This window comes from Corvus moneduloides, chromosome 26 (assembly GCF_009650955.1).
Source record: "Corvus moneduloides isolate bCorMon1 chromosome 26, bCorMon1.pri, whole genome shotgun sequence".
In the NCBI taxonomy this organism is placed as follows: Eukaryota; Metazoa; Chordata; class Aves; order Passeriformes; family Corvidae; genus Corvus; species Corvus moneduloides.
This window is the reverse complement of record NC_045501.1, coordinates 2,562,368-2,580,749: the sequence shown is the minus strand read 5'-3', so window position 1 is coordinate 2,580,749 and position 18,382 is coordinate 2,562,368. Positions and strand designations below refer to the sequence as shown.

At 50.1% G+C, this 18,382-nt stretch overlaps 1 protein-coding gene across 1 annotated transcript; it reads left to right on the top strand.

Moving 5' to 3' along the window:
* Positions 1-6,672: 6,672 nt before the first annotated feature.
* On the top strand, positions 6,673-15,746 carry CCR7 (C-C motif chemokine receptor 7). The gene is made up of 3 exons (XM_032134361.1): positions 6,673-6,948; positions 11,860-11,909; positions 13,213-15,746. Exons 1-3 carry the CDS (start codon positions 6,939-6,941, stop codon positions 14,275-14,277), a joined length of 1,125 nt encoding a protein of 374 aa, XP_031990252.1. The 5' UTR covers positions 6,673-6,938; the 3' UTR covers positions 14,278-15,746.
* The last annotated feature ends 2,636 nt before the right edge of the window (positions 15,747-18,382 follow it).

Sequence of the window (18,382 nt, the reverse complement as noted above, 5' to 3'; positions counted from 1 at the left end):
TGTTTTCTTTGGTTTGTTTTTCTCTTCATGAAAAACCAGGGGTTTTCGAGTGTGACTCAGGCGTTGTGACCTCTGACATTACCATGGTGCTGCTGGTGGTTTGCTCTGCACGCAAAGCTTCTCGTCTGTGTTGGGTTGTTGTCAAAAATATGCTTTTATCTCACCACAAAAACGCACTCAGTAAAAGTTATTAAGAAGCCTGGTTTAAAAAAAGAACTGATCTTAAGATTTCTTGTTGGTTTGGGGGTTTGTTGGAGGGTTTTCTTTTTTGCATTAATGTAATTATTAGATTTTATCACCCTCAAAACCTTCTAACCTACAAAGCTGGTACAGAGTAACGGGTACATAGCACAAAGCAGGCCCAAAGGGTAAATTTTGAAAGGGATTTAGATGTTAAAATAAGAACCAGGCACCTTGTGAGGTTGTTCAGAAATGATTCACCAGGCAAAGTGAACCCAGAGCCCAGGCCTCCAAGAGCTTCATCCACCCAAATCCCTTCCAAACCCCTCACCTACACACAGGACTGAGCTTGGCTTCCCAGAAAGACAAAAGCCTCATGTTTGTGCAGTAGCTGAACTTTCAGAGAAGAAAAAACTTATGGAGGAACAAACAAGGGTTTTTTTTTTTAAAAAGGTAAAAAATCACCTGTGTATCACCTGGACAAGTCTTGCCAAGTTGCTCTGCCTGGAGCCAAACGAGCTGCAGACACTGCTCACAGACAGGATTATGCAGGTGACAGAAATAAAACAGATTAAAGGAGCTTTACAGGAATAAAATATCAAAGCAAACGTGAACGCTGGCACAGAGGGGTGGCTGGGGCAGCTCTGCGTGTCAGGGAACCAGAGCCTGTTCAGAGCCTTGTGCTGCAGCAACGCAGCTCAGGGCAGCAGCAGAGAGACCCTGAACCCCAACCCCAGGTGCTTTGGGGGAGCAGGTCCAGAGGCCCTGATGGGGGAGCCCACAGCCACACTTGCATGGTGATAAACTGGAGGCGAGGAGGGTCCTGAGAAGGGGAGGTGTGGGTGGGCAGCACACAGGGAGCAGGGTCAGACCCTCGCTCTTCTCAGGCCTTTGCCGAGGTCCCTCCTCTATCCCAGGATGTGCTTTTCCATTTCCCACCAGCTCCAAGTGCAGCCTCTGTGCCTGCCCTATCCCAAGAAGGCAGGGATGGTTTATCTCTCCTTTCCTTCCCCCTGGTTTTGCCCTGAACCTCCAGCCAGGCAGGCTTTGCTGTTCCATTTTTTAAAAAAAAGCTATTTTGGATTTTTTTTCTCAATTCATCAAAAGCTACTCAAAGCATGTTTGGTCAGCCACCAATCCAAACCCCCCCACCACGCTGCCACCACCACCAAAACGGCGCAGTCCTTGCTACTGGGTGACCTCCTATTATCCACTTAACCGACAAGTGTTCCCAACAGGAAATACTGGGGAAAAACACCCCTCATGGCCGACTGGAGATGGAACTGGTGCAGGTTGTGTGCTGGCAGAGGTGTGTGAGCTGGAGCAGGCGCTGCCACCAGGAGTCCCCATCAACCTGCCCTGAGAAGGACACACAGCCCTACCCTTGGCTGCAAACGTGAGCAGTGTTTTTCTGGTACAGGATCTTCAGCGCCAGCCAGCAGCAGTTGTGGCAGCTCATGCTCTGTGTGACTGCTCAGGGCTTGAAACGACACAACTCCTGCCTGTGAATTCAGCTTCCCCCACCCCGAGCTGCTCAGAGTGAGATGCAGTGGGACCAGCTCACAGTGTAAGGCATTTGTACCAGTTTGCCAAATCAGGGTGAGATGCTCACAGGTCACTCACCTGCAGCTTTGAGCTCTCCAGGCACCTGGATATGAACTGCGGGTGCTGCACTGCAGAAGTGGGGGTTCAATTATGTCAGGCAGTCAGAGGGGCTGGAATTCCATGTGTTCTCCCAGGCAGGCACCCAGCAAGTTCCAGTTCCATCCTGGACTGTTGCAGCCAAGACTTCGTGCCTCCCAGGAGCTGCAACACCTCTTCAAGACTTTGAATCCAGGGCTTGGATCCCTAGGCTTGAAATCCCCCCTGTGTATGCAGAGTGTTACTGACAGTGACTGGCAAACCTCTCCCAATGGGATCTGATGACCAAGTGGGATCAGGCACTCAAACCTGAAAGCCCAGATCCTGCTTCAGGTCTGTCTTGCTGTTTGTGCTCTCAGTTCCCTTCTTTCACTTTGACGTTTCTTTTTCCACAGTCTTCGAGGGGTTTTTTGAAGTGGTTTCGCGCGTATCAGGCTGGTGTCTTATTTTTTTATAAATCACCAAAAAAGCTTCACTTCTGACTCCAGAATTCAGTAATTTCTGTCAACAACCAGTTTCAATTTGCTTTTATCACCCGATTCTGTTGAAAAGTCAAGAAAAAGCCATCTTAGTTCTGGCACCAGTTTCAGGGTGGGGAAAGCCAAACCAGAAAGAGTGACAGTAACAATAACAGAAACCGAGTGAAAAGTCACATCATCATGGGTTTATTACACTTTTTTAATCCCAGGGATGAGAAATGCCAGATCTGTAACAGAGAAGGCTGGATGAGCTCTTCTGGGAGCAACCACTGATGGGATTATTTCTGCTTTCTATATCCAGTTTTCATCCAAAGACAGCAGCAGGTTGGTGTTAAACCCTCTATCTTTTGAACAAGGTAACACAGCTCGCAGGAAGGATGTTTGCTGCATGGCCAGGGACACTTCAATTCTCAATTATTTTTATGGGTCATAATGCTTTATCTCCTTAATCAATATCCCTTTATCTCCCTAAACCGTATCTTGTTATGTCTCTGAATGATTCCCTGCTTACTAGTGTTTGATATCCTGTAGGAATAGCCCAGCAGTTTGCCCACCTGGGTGGGAAGGTTCAAACTATCTCTAGACACAACTGGTCCTCATAAGCCCCCCACCACCACCACCACCACAGTTTCTGTAACATCCCAGGAGCTTTTCTTCCCCTTTTTAATCACCTCTCCTTTCCCGCCCATCATTCTGAGGTGACCACTGTCTCCTTCATGTTCAGGCCAGAAAGGATCCATTTGTTCATCACAGCCCCTCTGTGTACAGCCTGGGCACTGTGGGCAGACAAGAGGGAGCAGATCCCATGGGAAGCTGCCCAGCCCTGCCCTGAGGGACGGAGCGACCAGCAGTGCCTGTGGTCAGTGGCCAATCACCCAGATTGCCCTTCTCACCCTGGGGTTGGAAAGGGGAGTGCCGCTGTCCCTGACAGCCTGACCCCTCCCCACTGGCGTCTCTGGGTCTGCTTCCCTCCTCACATCTCAATTCCTGGGCTCCAGGGCAAGAGAGCTGCTTTCATGGGATAGAATCATAGAGCATCTGGGTTGTAAAAGACCTCCAAGGTCACCAGGTCCAACCTGTGACCAATCCCCACCTTATCACCCAGCCCAGAGCACTGAGTGCCACATCCAGTCATTCCTTGAACACCTCCAAAGATGGGGACTCCACCACCTCCCTGGGCAGCCCCTTCCAATGCCTGACAACCCTGTCCATGAAGAAATTCTTGCTGATGCCCGACTGTTTAGTGCAGGGCACATGCCAATTTGGTAAATCTTTTTTTTTTTCTCTCAGAAAAGAACTGGAGAGCCAGGCCATCACCTGGGACATGATATGGGCTCAAAGCAGGTGAATTCCCAGTGACACTGGGTGTGCCCTTCCCCAGTGTGGCTGACCACCACGGGCAGCTGTGCATCCCAATCAGAGCCTGGCACTGCACAGACTGCTTCCTCCCTCCAAAGGATAACGATCTGTTAATAACCTGGTGGTGAGATCACAATCACGAGATGCTTCTCAGGGCATCCCCTACACTGGCTCAAAGAACTCTGCTGGGTGAGGAATCCCAGTTCGGTGCCACTTTTAAGGTCAGGAATTTACTCACGATTTCACTTCTGCTATTTTATATTTGCCTGAGGAACAACAGCGTCAACACCCCCCTGGAACAACACTGCTGACTTCCACCACCAACCCCCCTGGATGTCCCCAAACGTCAGAGGCAGGGTCTGGGCAGGAGCAAGGCCGGAGCTGGGACATCCCGGGCACCTCGGGTTGGCACTGCCAGGCAGAGGGAGCAGCAGGACAAACGTCAGGGTCCCTCCTTGACGTCAGTGCAAGAATGTGACTGGGAAGTGCAGCTGGGACAGGTCCACCCTGAACTCACCAATGCTTCTGTCTGGGCACTTCTGGCTTCCTCCAGCCATGGGGACAAACCTTCTCATGGCTCATGTCAGCCAAAGGGTGGAACAGGGGGACAGAGTTGGTGTTTCCATCTCAAATCACCTAAAGCAAAACTGGTGGAAAACACCAAAAGATTATGAATCCAGGATGTAAGAACATCACATGTTGTGCTTCTCCCAGACTGAATTCCACCTCCTTAGACAAAGCCCTGAGTTCTGATTTCCAAGCTCCCCCAGCCCATGCATGCCAGCTGGGACCCCTCTCCTGGAGCTCTGGGATCTTTCCCACTTCAGGATGTCTCTGAGACTGTGTTGAGACATCCCACAGGAATTCCAGTTTTAGACACAGGCCAGGGATGTGAAACTAAACTTCCTTGTGATATTCCATTGCTGAGTGAGTTGCAATTTAATGTCAGGACAATTCAAGATTACGCAGTTCAATTCAGTTCAACTCAGTATTTCAGTTCAAGTGGAACCAACGTGAGCTGATCTGAAATTTCTCTGAGCAAATTCCTGTGGAATTTATCAGGAACTGCACTTTTGTTGAGAAGTTTATCAATGAAAGCTGCCACCCAGCCCCCGCTGCAGCCTGGGCAGCAGGTCTCAATCACTGACTTCCACTTTCCTGGGCACTGGAGGGGAGCAGAGGAACCCAGGGACTGGAATACCTGGTAATTTGATTCTTTTTATATAGGTAATTAACTTTGGGATAACAAATAGGTTCTAGTAGCACAGTGCAATGGCTTTCATGGGCACAGCTCAGGCCTGGCGCTGAGTTTGGTCTGTTTGCTCACACAGGATCCCAATTTTGTGAAAAGCAGCTCATGGGGCACCCAGGTTCAGAAAATGTGTCAAAGAGATGGAATCACTCAGGCATGAAACAGGCTGCAAATATACACAATCAAATTAAGCAAAGATTTAATAAATGTTCTGAGAACTCCTGGGGTATAAAACATGACTGTACAAGAAGTTCAGTGTCATACATCAACAGCAAATTGTTTATTTTAAATATTCCCATTCTTTTTAACAAAAAAAGTTTGCTTGAATGAGCTCTGACAACACAGAACTTGGCATGCACCAAAACTTTGACATTGAATCTTGGGACCATGTGCAGAAAACAAATTGCAAACCACCGGCCTGCCTCCCCTCTCTTGCCTTTGGCTTCAACCAGGGTGGACCTGGGGTTGGATCCACCAGGACACTGCCTGGTGCCTCTCCCTGGAGCAGGGTGAGCACGCAGCACCCCGAGAGGCCTCTGCACACCCACGGCTCCCCAGGCAGCGCTGTGACCCTGTGTGAAGCTTTCACGGCCCTGTTACACCCCTTGATTCCGGGTATTCTGCTGCTACCCAAGGGAAGTCTTTCATCTCTGGTCTTCCTTGGCGGAAGTGGTTACGAGATAAAGCTCTCGAGGCAGCGTACCTGCCTGGATACCTGGTGAGCAAAGGCAAACAGAGCAATAAATAGCTGCAGAGATGTGAACGGCACCTGCTGTCTGAGATAAGTGCCAGGCGAGGTGCGGAGGAGTCAGTGCCGCGCACTCAGCACCAACGCGAGTGAGGGTCACCCTGTGTGAGCAGGGGAAAACCGTCACAGTTCTGCAGCCCCAGCACCCTGCCCTGGAGCACCCCAAAATCCTGCCCCGGAGTACCCCAGCACCCTGTTCCCCGAGCATCCCAGAGTGGGCTCAGAAACATGCCAGCACTGGTGCACTAAGAGGGAAGCATTGGGAAGGATTTTGAGTGACATTTGGGCTGGGACCACATCAAAGGAGGGTCTGAAACTGGATCTGGGTCTTCATAAAGGACCTAAGACAATCCACAGGAGCCTCAAAACTATCCTCCACTTCAGATATATTTAATTTGGGCTGGGATTCCATCCTGTGATGCCCTATTTTTCCACCTGCCTGCAGTAACAGTACTGACAGAGTGTAAGAAGATGGAGAGGACAAGATGCCAAAGGTATCACTTCTAGGTGACCCTGGCCTAGGAGGAAAGTGAGTTTGTGAGGAGCTGGAGATGTTTCTGTCTGAGGAACAACCCCTCTGTCAGAGGGGTTCCAAGAGCAGAGCCCTCTTTGACATCCACTAAACGAAAGCCACTGGTTTGCCTTGGGGGAAGGTATGAGACTGACAAAGGGCAGAGCCTTTTGGGGAAGACAAAAATACACAAAATACCCAGAAAGAGAAGGGGGGGGAAGTCACTGAGCTGCTGAGAGTGTAGCAAGGGAGAAGGGCAAAGGGCTGCTGGCCATGAGTGGTCCTGTGCACTGAAACTTTTCAACCTGAACACCCTTCCGAAAACATGTCTGGTAGATGGGATGGGATCCTCTGTTTCCTCCGGCACTGAGGGCTCACAGATGAAGCAGGATTTGCTGGAGAGGAGAGGTAAGAAAGGGCCTCCTTCCCCCGTTTCCTTCACCACAGACCATTTCTCATGTGCCAGTTCAAAAGCAGAGCACACTTCGCTTCCCCGAGTGTCAGTAACAGCTCTGGGTGTGCGGAACACGCCAAGGCAGCACCTGAGCACCCCGAGAGCTCAGCACAGCTCTGAACTGATGAGAAGGAGGAGGAGGAGGGTCTACTGAATGTCAGTGACATCAGGGTGCCTGTGATCTCCTCACAAGGGTGCAGGAAGTATAAAAGCAGAGTTCCCCGAGGAGGGTCCCTGGCAGGAGCTGGGGAAGCAGCGCTGGAGCGGGTGATGCTCTTGCTACCTCTGTGACTGGATCCTGCTGGAACCACACCATGGATGGGGGTGAGTACCTGGGCTGCAGCCTCTGGCTGTGTCTTCAGCTTTATTAATGATGTCCAGCCCCTGTTCTGTGACACAGGAGTGGAGCACTTCTGTTAGAGTATTTAAACAGTATAAAAGACTTTCATCTTCCTCGTTTTTACTATTTTTAAAAAAATGGACAGTTCTCTTTTAGAAGCTCAAAAACCTCAAATCACTTCAGAAACAAACACAAAAAAAAAAGAGGTTGGGAGGCAATTTTAAGGGGCCCTTTTGTTCCAAGGCAAATGGAATCTTTCATAATTCACATCTTTTCTTCTGTGTTCTTAATTTAAAGAAAGAGAGAGAGAGACCACTCTCCCTGGCAACGTTTTAATTCAGTGAATCAATCGAGGAACTGGGAGCAAGAAGAGCTGAGTTTGTTCGATAAGTCCATCCAGTCTTTTGCAAATTATTTCTATTAAGAAATATCTGCAGGAACACTGGGGGATGCAGGAGGCTCTGGGGATGGTCCAGGGATGCAAAGAAGCTCTGGGGGATGCAGGGAAAAGAGGGGGCAGGTCCCACAGGACCCTCCAGACTGGAGCAGGGAATGGGCCAAGGGAGTCTTCTTTCTCCTGGATGTCTCCTCACAGCCTCTGGCAATCAGTGGCTTAGGAAATTCCTGGATTTTGGAATCCCTGCATCCAAACAAACACCCAGCTGCAGCGGCCCACCAGACATCACTCTTCTCGTTTAAACTTTTGACCTCCGCATCATCCTGTGGGCACTTTGTGGGCTGCTTGTTCCAAGGGGTTCAGCGTCTGGGGGCAGCTGAACTCAGCTCCTGAGAAAGGTTAATCATGACAGGGCAAAGAAAGCGTTAGTGAGAACCTGACAAGATTATGATAATGTTCCTGCTTTGGGGTTTTTTGTCCTACTGTTGTATTTCAGAGGAATATTTCATTTCCCTGGAAGATGCACAACCATGGTGCTTTCTTTAAAACACGACTGGCTCATTCAGCAGGAAATTTTCGACTTGCTTTTCTCTGCTTATCTTGTCTTTTGATTCACAGTTTCCTGAAAGGAGTGGAGGTAGATAATTATTAACTTTCTTCTGTGATAGATCAGTGAACACATGAAATAAGAGCATGACTGGGTTTCGCTGGGTCCTCTCGCTCCCGAGATGACAGTGTCTTTCCTCTGCCAGTTTTGAGGAGGGGAAGGGGGGAGAACAGGCTGATAACTGCCAATAGTCATTAGATCGCTTAAGTATGATTAACTTTTCTCAGAAATACCTAGTTCTTCCCCCAAAAGCCTCCTGTACTGCTGGTGAAGGGGCACCAGAAACTGGTACATGTATAAAACACAGAGAGCAGGTTACTCACTGCCTACACGTGTGCTGAGACCGGAACTTGCACTTTGCAATTCTGGATAGCCAAAAAACATTCTTTCACCATGAGGGTTTGGCCAGAGCAGGTTTGCTCAGCTTTGTCAATGCTCCCTAAAGCATTCCCAGCACCTGCTTTGCTCTCATGCATCTCTCAGCTGTAGCTGCAGCCAGACCCTCATGAGCTGCCCCCGTCATTTGTGTGATCTGATCAACCACCCTCAGCACTGTGTCTCTCCCCTCTTCCAGGCAGGTGTCCTGATACCAAATACTTCCACTGCCAGAGGCCTTTCTGGGTTCACCTGAGGGGATTCACTGCTCCTGCAGCTGCTCTTATCTTGATGACAATTACTAGCTGGTGCTGAGGGAGATCCAGATAAACTGGGAGGGATCTACCTGTCCAAATTCACCCACTCTTCTGCCACAGCACGGCCTGAGCTGTGCCCCAGGTGCCCACCCCAGGTGCCCACCCCACAGCACCTGAACTCCAGCTTAAAAACACCTGTTTCTTTCCCTTTGCTATTGAGGGAGCCTGAACAGCTCAACAGGTGTCAAGGGATGAATCCCACACCCTGTGCTTAATCTGTGCAGGAAGATTGTAAAACTGAGGGGTTCCCATCCACTGCCATGAACAGACCCCTTCCTTCCTTCCTTCCTTCTCATGGAGCAATTCCCCTTTCCACCTGTTTCCAGGTCCTTCAGGACAAGGATGGCCTCAAACCAGCACCTTCCAGGCTGAGAGACATGGGGGCTGACACGGGGCTTTAAGGCCAGGCTGACTCATTTGCTGTGGTGGGGTTTTGGTGTATTTTTATAAATGAGGTTTCTAGTGCAACTGGCTGCAGGGACTTTTGGGAGGGTTATTTTTTCTTTAATATTTTGAGGAACAAAACATTAAAAACTTTAAGAAAATACCCACAGCAGCCAACTGCCTGGAGGTGTGAAAAAAAGAAAGGAGGTGTGACAAAAAGAAAAGGAATGTAGCTAAACTGCCTGATAAACTGCAGAGCAAAACTCATGTCCTGATAATTGCATCTGCCCACTGCCCTAGACCACAAGACAAGTTGGGGAGATGCAAGTCCTGTCCAGTCTGACTGAAACCAGTGACACAAACGTGCTCAAACTGGTACAGAGGGAGCAGGAGGCAGCAGGGCCTCTCTGGTTGTGCTTACGCAAACATGTAATCTGAGGTGGGGGCACAGAAGAGGGGCAGAAACAGCACAGGCTTTCTTCATATTGAAAAGTCATTTGACATTTAAGACACTTGAAACAGCAACTGAGAAGGGGGAGGAAAAAAACCTATGATGATCTTCAAAGGAATGATATCGACTGAACTGTTTCAGGAGTTGGTTGAGTCACGTTCTCAGTCCTGTTTTTCTAGACCTTCACAGGGTGATAAGGAAACAGAACAGAGCAAAGGAGCCCTCACCAGGGCTGAGTCTGGGCCTGGTCAGGTTAAGTCAGGGCTGGACCTGGAGTTTACAAACCAAGCCACGGAGAGCTGGTGGAGCCTGGTTTAGGTGGGTGCTTTTCCTCCATGTAATGAGGGTGGTTCTTCTCTGCCTCTTATCCAGCTGCCACAGGGGTAATTGCCTGTGGGGCTGAGCTACCAGCACAGGTACTTATCACCCAGCCAGAGGCAGCCAGGAGCACCATCTCCAGGAGTCCCGGGAAACCAGGCTGTTCAGAAGGTGGAACAGAAGACTAAAGGCTGCTATGGGGTTTGCAGAGTCAGGGACCTCGTGCCCGTATCCCAGGCAGGTAGAGCAGTTACAGTCTGGGCTTGCTTAAACCCACCTAGTGATTCTCAATCCTTGGGGGTTTTAGTGTATTTCCTGTGTCATATGCAAAAGGAGAGGAGCAGCTTGAAGGGGTGACAACCACAGCAGACACCAAACCTCTTCCTGCAGTCTGGGGCTGGTCAGAGTGAAAGCCACTGGCTGGACAGAACAGCCAGAAGCTTCACTTCACCCCTCAGTCCCAACCTTGCTCTCCTCCACTCCTGAGTCACCTGCACTAAGGGTTCCCTAGGGAACCTTTCAGATACGCCCAGGAAGGTTTGGAGAAAGTGAGGGGTGGACGACCACAACTGAGCACACAGCTGCATGAGCATAAAAGATGAAAATGAGGGGGGAAGGTGAGACAGAACTTCTAGAAGACCTCAGGGGAGGCTCTCACACAGGCCTGGGGATGAGCACTATGACTTTTCACATGTGATTGAGGATCTCTTACCCACACATCAACCTCACGTATAAAAAAACATCCCCACTCACAGGTACAAGAGTAACTATCTGTTATTAGTGAAGCTGTTGCTTAACATGGGGGACTTAACATGGGGACTTGGTGCAATGTGTGCAGTTACCTGTAGTGGAAGTTCATCATCCTGGTCTGGTACAACGTGAGCAGGAGCCTGGCAGAGCAGGCTCCAAACTGAAACCAAGCAGAAACCAAGCAGAGCTGTGTCCAGCAGACACTAAGCACTGGAATCCGCCACATTCATGAACAACCAGGCCATGAGGAGCAAGGCAGAGTTCTAGGAGGAATAAGGAGCTGAAAGCCAAAGGTATCTCCTTGCCCAGGGCCCCTAGAGCAGAAAACCCTCAGGGAGTGAGGGGCTGCAGGGACCAGCCAGTGCCTGGAGGGACATCGTGGGTGAAGGCACCCCTCAAGGAGGGACACATCTCCTGCTCACACCAGAGTGGATCCCAGGATCTCACTGCCACCTTCCAGCTGAGCAACTTTCAGTGGCAACCGCCTGAGGTAGATGCTGGTACGAACTGTAAAACAAGTGAGGAGAAAGCTTTCCCTGGCCCCGGCCCTGCTAACCACAGCAGGAAGAGCTGCTTGGCTGAGATTGCTCTCACCACCACCACACCTGGCTCTGAATTCAGTTTTTCCTCCCAGCTGTCAGCGTCCTCTATTTTCATATCCCAAGGCAGCAGAAGGCAACTCTTGACATTTAGAGACAAGCAATAAATTTCAGCCAGTTCCAGTTCTGTCTATCCCATGGGGAGCTGAGCTCCCCTCTCCACAGCCCAGGCACCACACAGGAACAGCTGGGCCAGATTTATGGCCCTCACAGCGGGATGTTTTCACACGGATTAAGCTGCACCCTCACTGCTCAGACACAAGGGAACAGGCTGCTGGCTGCCCGCAGGGAAAAGCATTGGATAAAATCTAAATGGGTGCACTGTGCCCGAGTTAAGAGTCTTCAGCTCTCAGCCTTCACTGGATGGGGCTCTGAGCAACCTGGTCTAGTTGAAGATATCCCCGCTCACTGCAGGGGGTTGGACTGAATGACCTTTAGAGGTCCCTTCCAACCCAAACTGTTCTACGATTCCATGAAGCCAGAGGGGCCAGGCTCCTGAGACTCCATCGGTGCTGACAGTAACGTCCATGACCCTGGGTTATCTTGCTGGCATCTTCCCCAGGTTTTGGTTTCCTCAGCGGTGAGGGCTCTGCAGGGTTCACAATGCCATGGTCAACATGATCCACTGCTTTTTCAAAGTGGGAACCGTGTGGAAACCCCCACTCAGCCACTAACACAGTATCTCCTTCTTCCCTAGGCAAGCAGCTAAAGGTCACCCTTGTTTTCAGCCTGCCGCTTGTTTTTCAGGTAAGATGTTTTCAACAACATTGTTGAAATCCCGCTGCTTTGTGTTGTGGGTAAAGGGAGATCTCAAAAAACTCTGAGCAGCCACCCACAGTCCCAGAAATGTGGGGGGACACAGCTGCTCACCCCAAGATCCAGCTGTGGGAGGTGAGAGCAGAGCCCAGCTACAGAAAAACAAACAAGAGAAACAAAAGGAAGGAGAGCAAAACGGTGACAAATGCAGTGATTTTCAGATGGCCTGGGCTGTGTGAGTCCCCTTTTAGCCCCAAAATGAGCATTTCCAGGTCACACAGGAGCACCCCACATTGATTGCAGCAAGCAGCTGGTTCCCGCTCCCTGAAAATTCCTGGTCAAGGTGCCGGGCTCTGACCGAGCACAGTGCTGGAGAGGGATGTGCCCAAGGAGGAAGAGTTCAGCATCTTCCTCTGCCTGTTCTTGCTCAGAGTCCCCTGGCACAGCAAGGAGCACCCCAAGCATGGAGCTGTGCCATGACCTGCTCCCAAACCAGGGGCTTGGTCCCTCAGCAGCCTTGGCAACCCCCCAGCCTGTGGGGCTCCATGGGCTCAGCCTGAGGGCAGAGCAGAGCAGCCCGTGCTTCTCCCTTTCACTGCTGGCAGCCCGGCAGGATGTGGTGAAAGCCAAACTGCCGAGATGGAGAGCACCGAGATGCTCACCGATAAAGGGTGAGGGTATCCAGGGGAAACCTTTCATCTCTGTGCGATGGGGAGAAGGTTCTGGAGACTAATAAGTCACAAAAATCAGGGCACAGATACCACAGGCTCTGTCTGCCCTGCAGGTTATGGGAGTGTAGGAAGATGAAACAAGAATAATCAGAACTGAAATCAGGGGCCTGAATGAGATGCCAGCACCGTGTCCGCGCTGACACGGAAACAGCTTCTGCTGAACTCACCTCACTTCCTCACAGTCACCTTCCTTGATTTTTAATTTAGCTGAAGGACATTTTATTTCTCACATTTTATCTGAGAAGCAGCTGTGTACACACAGCTGGAGGCAGGTCCTGGACATTCTGGAAAGCTGCCACATGTCTGAGGGTTTGCAGGTGTTGCTTTGGCTGAGCACTAAACACTTCTGGTGGAATTCCCTCTTGGAGCCCCCCGAAAAGCCCCAAACCTCACATATTTATGGGAAACACTTTCAGCCACAAGGTCATGTCAGCTCTGTTTGTGATGTTGGCATGAGCCTGCACTTGGGAACTCCCTGGGACTTCTCTCCAGGCCCCCTTCCCAGCACGGCCACGCAGGCACACAGTCCTTGTCCCAACACACTCTTCTCTTTCCTGTTCCAGATCTGTGCTGGGGACAATGTCACTGATGACTACGACTCCAACACCACCATTGACTACAGCATGTTCGAGTCCCTGTGTGAGAAGAAGGAGGTCCGTAACTTCCGTGCTGCCTTCCTCCCAGCCATGTATGGCCTCATCTGCATCATGGGACTGCTGGGGAATGGGCTGGTGATGCTCACCTACATCTACTTCAAGAGGCTGAAGACCATGACAGACATCTACTTGCTGAACCTGGCTCTGGCAGACATCCTCTTCCTGCTGACCCTCCCCTTCTGGGCCACAAGTGCAGCCACGCACTGGCTTTTTGGGAGCTTTGCCTGCAAAGCCGTCTACTGCATCTGCAAAATGAGTTTCTTCAGCGGGATGTTGCTCCTCCTGTCCATCAGCATTGACAGGTACTTCGCCATCGTCCAGGCTGCCTCGGCCCACCGCCTACGTCCCCGGATGATATTCATCAGCAAGGTGACATGTGTCTTCATCTGGCTCCTGGCCTTCATCCTCTCGATCCCTGAGCTGGTTCACAGTGGTGTGAACAACTCAGAGAGCAATCCCCGTTGTTCCATCATTGCTCATGACTTGCAGACCTTCAACACTGGCATCAAAGTGTCCCAAATGGTGTTTGGCTTCTTAATTCCCCTCCTGGTCATGTCTTTCTGCTACCTCATTATCATCAAAACGTTACTCCAGGCCCGCAACTTTGAGAAGAACAAAGCCATCAAGGTCATCATCGCTGTGGTCATCGTCTTCGTCGTCTTCCAGCTGCCCTACAACGGCGTCATGCTGGCCAAGACCATCTCAGCCTTCAACCAGACCAGCTCGTGTGAGGAGAGCAAGACGCTGGATGTGGCGGATGATGTGACCTACACCCTGGCCTGCTTCCGATGCTGCCTCAACCCGTTCCTCTACGCCTTCATCGGCGTCAAATTCCGCACCGACCTCTTCAAGCTGCTGAAGGAGCTGGGCTGCCTGAGCCAGGAGCGCCTCTGGCAGCTCACCACCTGCCGCGACAACAAGAGGTCCTCCTTCGCCATGGAGACAGAGACAACCACCACCTTCTCCCCGTGAGCCGAGCTCCAGGCATGCTTTGGCTGAGCTGAAATGGTTTTGAACATTTTCTCTAGGGTGAACTCCTGGCAGAGCAAGACCTGCCACACTGCAGAGAAGGCGAGGGGAAAATCCAGCAGCCTCCCCCTATTTCAAGCAGCGAGGACTGCTGGCCAATATCCCATGAGTGGAGAGACTTTACAATAGAGTTGTCACTAACAGCAAAGCAAGGGAGAGGTGGTGAGTCTACAATTTCTCCTGTCATTTCACCTTTAGCTTACTCTTTCCCTGTCAAAATGAGAAATGCTCAAAATAGAACATTCACCCTAAAAGTGACAAGTACAAGAGAAAACAGACGTTGGTGCAGCAGAACTGTCGTTTGGAGCTGAGCTTCCAGGAGCATCACCTTTGCTTTGGATGTTGCTTTTAACAAGACAACCCGTTGCTCTACAGCCCCACAGAAATGCCCTTGCACTAAGTCAGCCCAAGGCAAACCCACAGCCTCGGGCTCGATGCAACACACAACCCCAGCTGTGGAGCTTCGGAGCACACGGCTGCTCCGCCTTCCCCACAGGAAGTGAGAGATGACCACAGCTAATGCAAAATCCACACAAACTCCAGCCATAATTTCAATTACTTCATATAAGACTGTAGCCACTCATAGCTCTGTCAGGAAAAGTACAAATTCCACTTTACTCCTGCCTGTTTCTGAGCTATCACCTGCTGACCTCAAGATAAATATGAACGTGAGTTTTCTCCTTCATTCCCAGTCCTTCTAGCAGGACTTCAGCTGCCTTTGAAGTCAGATCTGTATTTCACTCATAAGCTACTGGGGCGTGTTTTGCATCGGCGCTGTCGGCGCCAACAAAGACTGCTCACTGAGGTTTGATCTGAACACAAAGGACAATCCCATCCCACCACTGCCAGGGCCATGGCAGCTGAACAGCAGATTATTGTCATGGAAAGTCAGACCTTGGAGGAGCCCAGACTGTAATTCCAGTTGGCGCTTTTACAGGAAGAGCGAAGATTCCTGACGACAGATGAACACTCTGGGAACCACTGTTGTGGGACAGCTGAACGTCAGCTGGGAGGAGCTGCTGCAGAGTCTGGGCAGCTGTCCCTGTCCTTGTCCTGTGTGCTCTCATCCCACAGCACCCAGCTCTCCCAGAGCCATCACCAGTGGAGAGAGGTCTCAGCCTGGAGCTGCTCCCGGGGCTGACAGGGAAGACATGTCCATGTTCCCCTGAACACACAGAGCCATGAGCAGCAAAACACTCACTAAACAGACATTTATCCTTTTTTTCAACACATGGATCCATCAGGAGTGACACAGAGAACTCTCTGGTTCATAGGTTGTAAAGCATTGCTTTAGAGAACTGAGGACTAAAAATCAGCTTTCCAAGACAGAATTCACTGGCTGGGTCTGAGACAGCACTGCCAGTTATTTTCCTGGCTGCCACCAGATCTAAATAAATTCTCCATAAACCATTTGCCTCTGGTGTACGGGATTTTTGCCAAGGGCTGGGATTTGGGAAGAGAAGATATTCTGCTCGGTGTTACTTGACTGTGCTGAACTGTTGAACTCATTTTCTTTTACAATGCCCAGGTAATTGTACAGAAGTGCTGCTTCTCTGTCACATGAAACAGGGGGTGACAACTAACACTGAACAGCTTTTTGCCCTTGATTTCCTCCTCATCCTTATTTGGGCAAGACACAGCTATCAAGATCTTGGCCAGAGCCAGGGACACCCCCAGCACAGGACACCCTCAGCACAGGGTATTTGCAGTATTCCTCATCAGTAAAAATAGGTCGTTAACGTATATTCAACATGTAAAGCTGCTTCACACAGACAAAGTTCAATCTGTTCATGAATGTACCCTGAGAACACTCTGCTTCCATGGAACCTTTTCATGCAGAATCCATTCACCCTATTCCAGCCAGGAGACTGCTCCACCAGCACCTGGAGCTGTACTTGTGTCCTGTTGATAAAAGCCATTCCCCTCCTGCAAATGGAGAGGTCTTCAGGTCTTTATAGACCAAACGAATTCCAAACAGCATAACACACAGCTGCTTCCATAAATGAGATGCAGAGGCACCCTCTGGGACAGCTGCAGCTCAGAGAGGCAGTGGTGATGTCGGAGTGACTGGCTTCCCCTGGTTAAATTTAACAGACACAACACATTTGCATCTAATTTAGATGAGTCATGTTAACACTGGCCTAAGATCCCAGCCTGAGGTTCCCCCCGATGTCTGAAAACTGACTGTATTTTGCTACTTGAGAAAAATAAATTATAACGATTTAAACAAAATACTTTTGGTTTTCCATTGCATTTTCTCTATCCTTGTACAGTCCTTGCCAATCCTTCTGTCCTGTCAGGAGCTGTTTGATCAGCTCAGCTTCACACCAGTGCTGCCCTGAAGGTGGGAGAGCATGGAAAATAAACTAAATAGAAAAATGTTGGTTTACTTCACCTGCTGATGGATTATAAAAGAAACAAGTCACCAGCACTTTAAGGAGTTTTTAACTATTAACCCACCTGTTATAATGCTGCTCCACAGCTGGATGTACCTGATGGCTACTCATCAACCTTTAAGTAAAAAGTCTTTAAGCTGTAGCATTTTATTGTTCACATTTAATTAAAATTCAGTAATAAGCCACCACATTACTGTGGGAATTGCTCACAGGGCGAGGCAGCAGCTCTGGGGGCTACAACCCCTACCCACAACCAGGGTGAGAGTAGGAACTACAACAATGAACACAATGCTCCTGCCTGACCTCCCCAGTTAATCTGTGCCTCAAAGCACACGGGGAAAGGCGGGGGGGGCCCATATCCTTCACAAAAAGTGCCTTGTAATTGGAACTATGGAATCAAAGAGGAAGAAACTCAAAGAACACGACAGGAGCCTGACACCCGAGTGCCAGAGCCAAGGCACATTTCTGCTTTCACTGAGCCATGAAAGTCTCCCGTTTTCTCCCAGAAGAGAAAGGACAAGGTGAGTTCCAGCATCTGGCCCAGAGTCTCAAGCAGCATCTCCAGACTAAGGCACAACACAAGATGCAGAACCCCAAACCCAGGGATCCTTACATAAACATTGGGTCTCACTGCAGCGAGGTCCTCAACTGCCCCAAGAGCTCATTTAAAGTGCACAAGGTGCAGTCAGCTGAGCAGGGCTTGGAGCCAGAACTGGGGATCTGCAGAGAGCCACAGCCCTTCCAACCATTCCCCCTGCTCCTCTGAGGTGAGCCAAACTCTTAATATTCAAGAACTTTCTTGATTAAGAAAACAGAGACACCCCCTTAAAGCCCTAACTTAAACCGGTAAAATTCACCCACCGAGCAACTGCACAAGATCACAACTTGGGCCACAAATATTACAGCCAAATCACACAGAACCTGTTACCAAAAAAAACCAAAAAGTTCTATTTCTAGGATGGATTTAACCCACTTTAATACCTTTCACCAGCAAGAGCTGCCTATTTCCTTTCACAGTTCCAAATCTTCTTTAAAAAGCCAATAAAAAAGCCTGGCCCTCATTAGAGAAAGGGGACACAGATTTGCCATAAACCACATAAAGGCACGGGAGGGAGTGACTGCCCAGTCCCAGCTGTGTGGAGTCTGGGTGGTTCCTGCAATCCCTGTTCCATGTTATTGTGGGGAATCCTGCATCACTCAGAAGCCCTGGACTCCTCATTGCTCTGGATAAGCATCACTGCTGATCATTTCTCCTTCCCTGACAGTTCCTTATCTCTGTGCGTGTGTATTTTTAAGTTACAGTTTGAAAGCCCTTCGTGCCAAATGGATCTGGGCTGGGTGGGAGCCAAACTGGAACGAGGAGCAAGTAAACTGGGAGCTGGCAGCTGCTCCCAGCTATCTCAGAGCAGGGTGCTGGTGTGTCACCTCCCTCTCTGTGCTGTCCCAGGCGCTGCCCCCACCACTTGCTGGTGCATCAGTTGATGGGAAGGGGAAAGTTCTCCAGGCAGGGCTGTGGTTTCTCGTGTGCCACCTGGGCAGCTGCGTGAGGGAAGTCCTTGTCACCCTAAAAAGGAATGAGCTGGAACCGGGTGAGGTAAACAAACCCTAAAAATAATGCCCGTGGGCGATGGGGAAGGGTGGGGGCACATTGC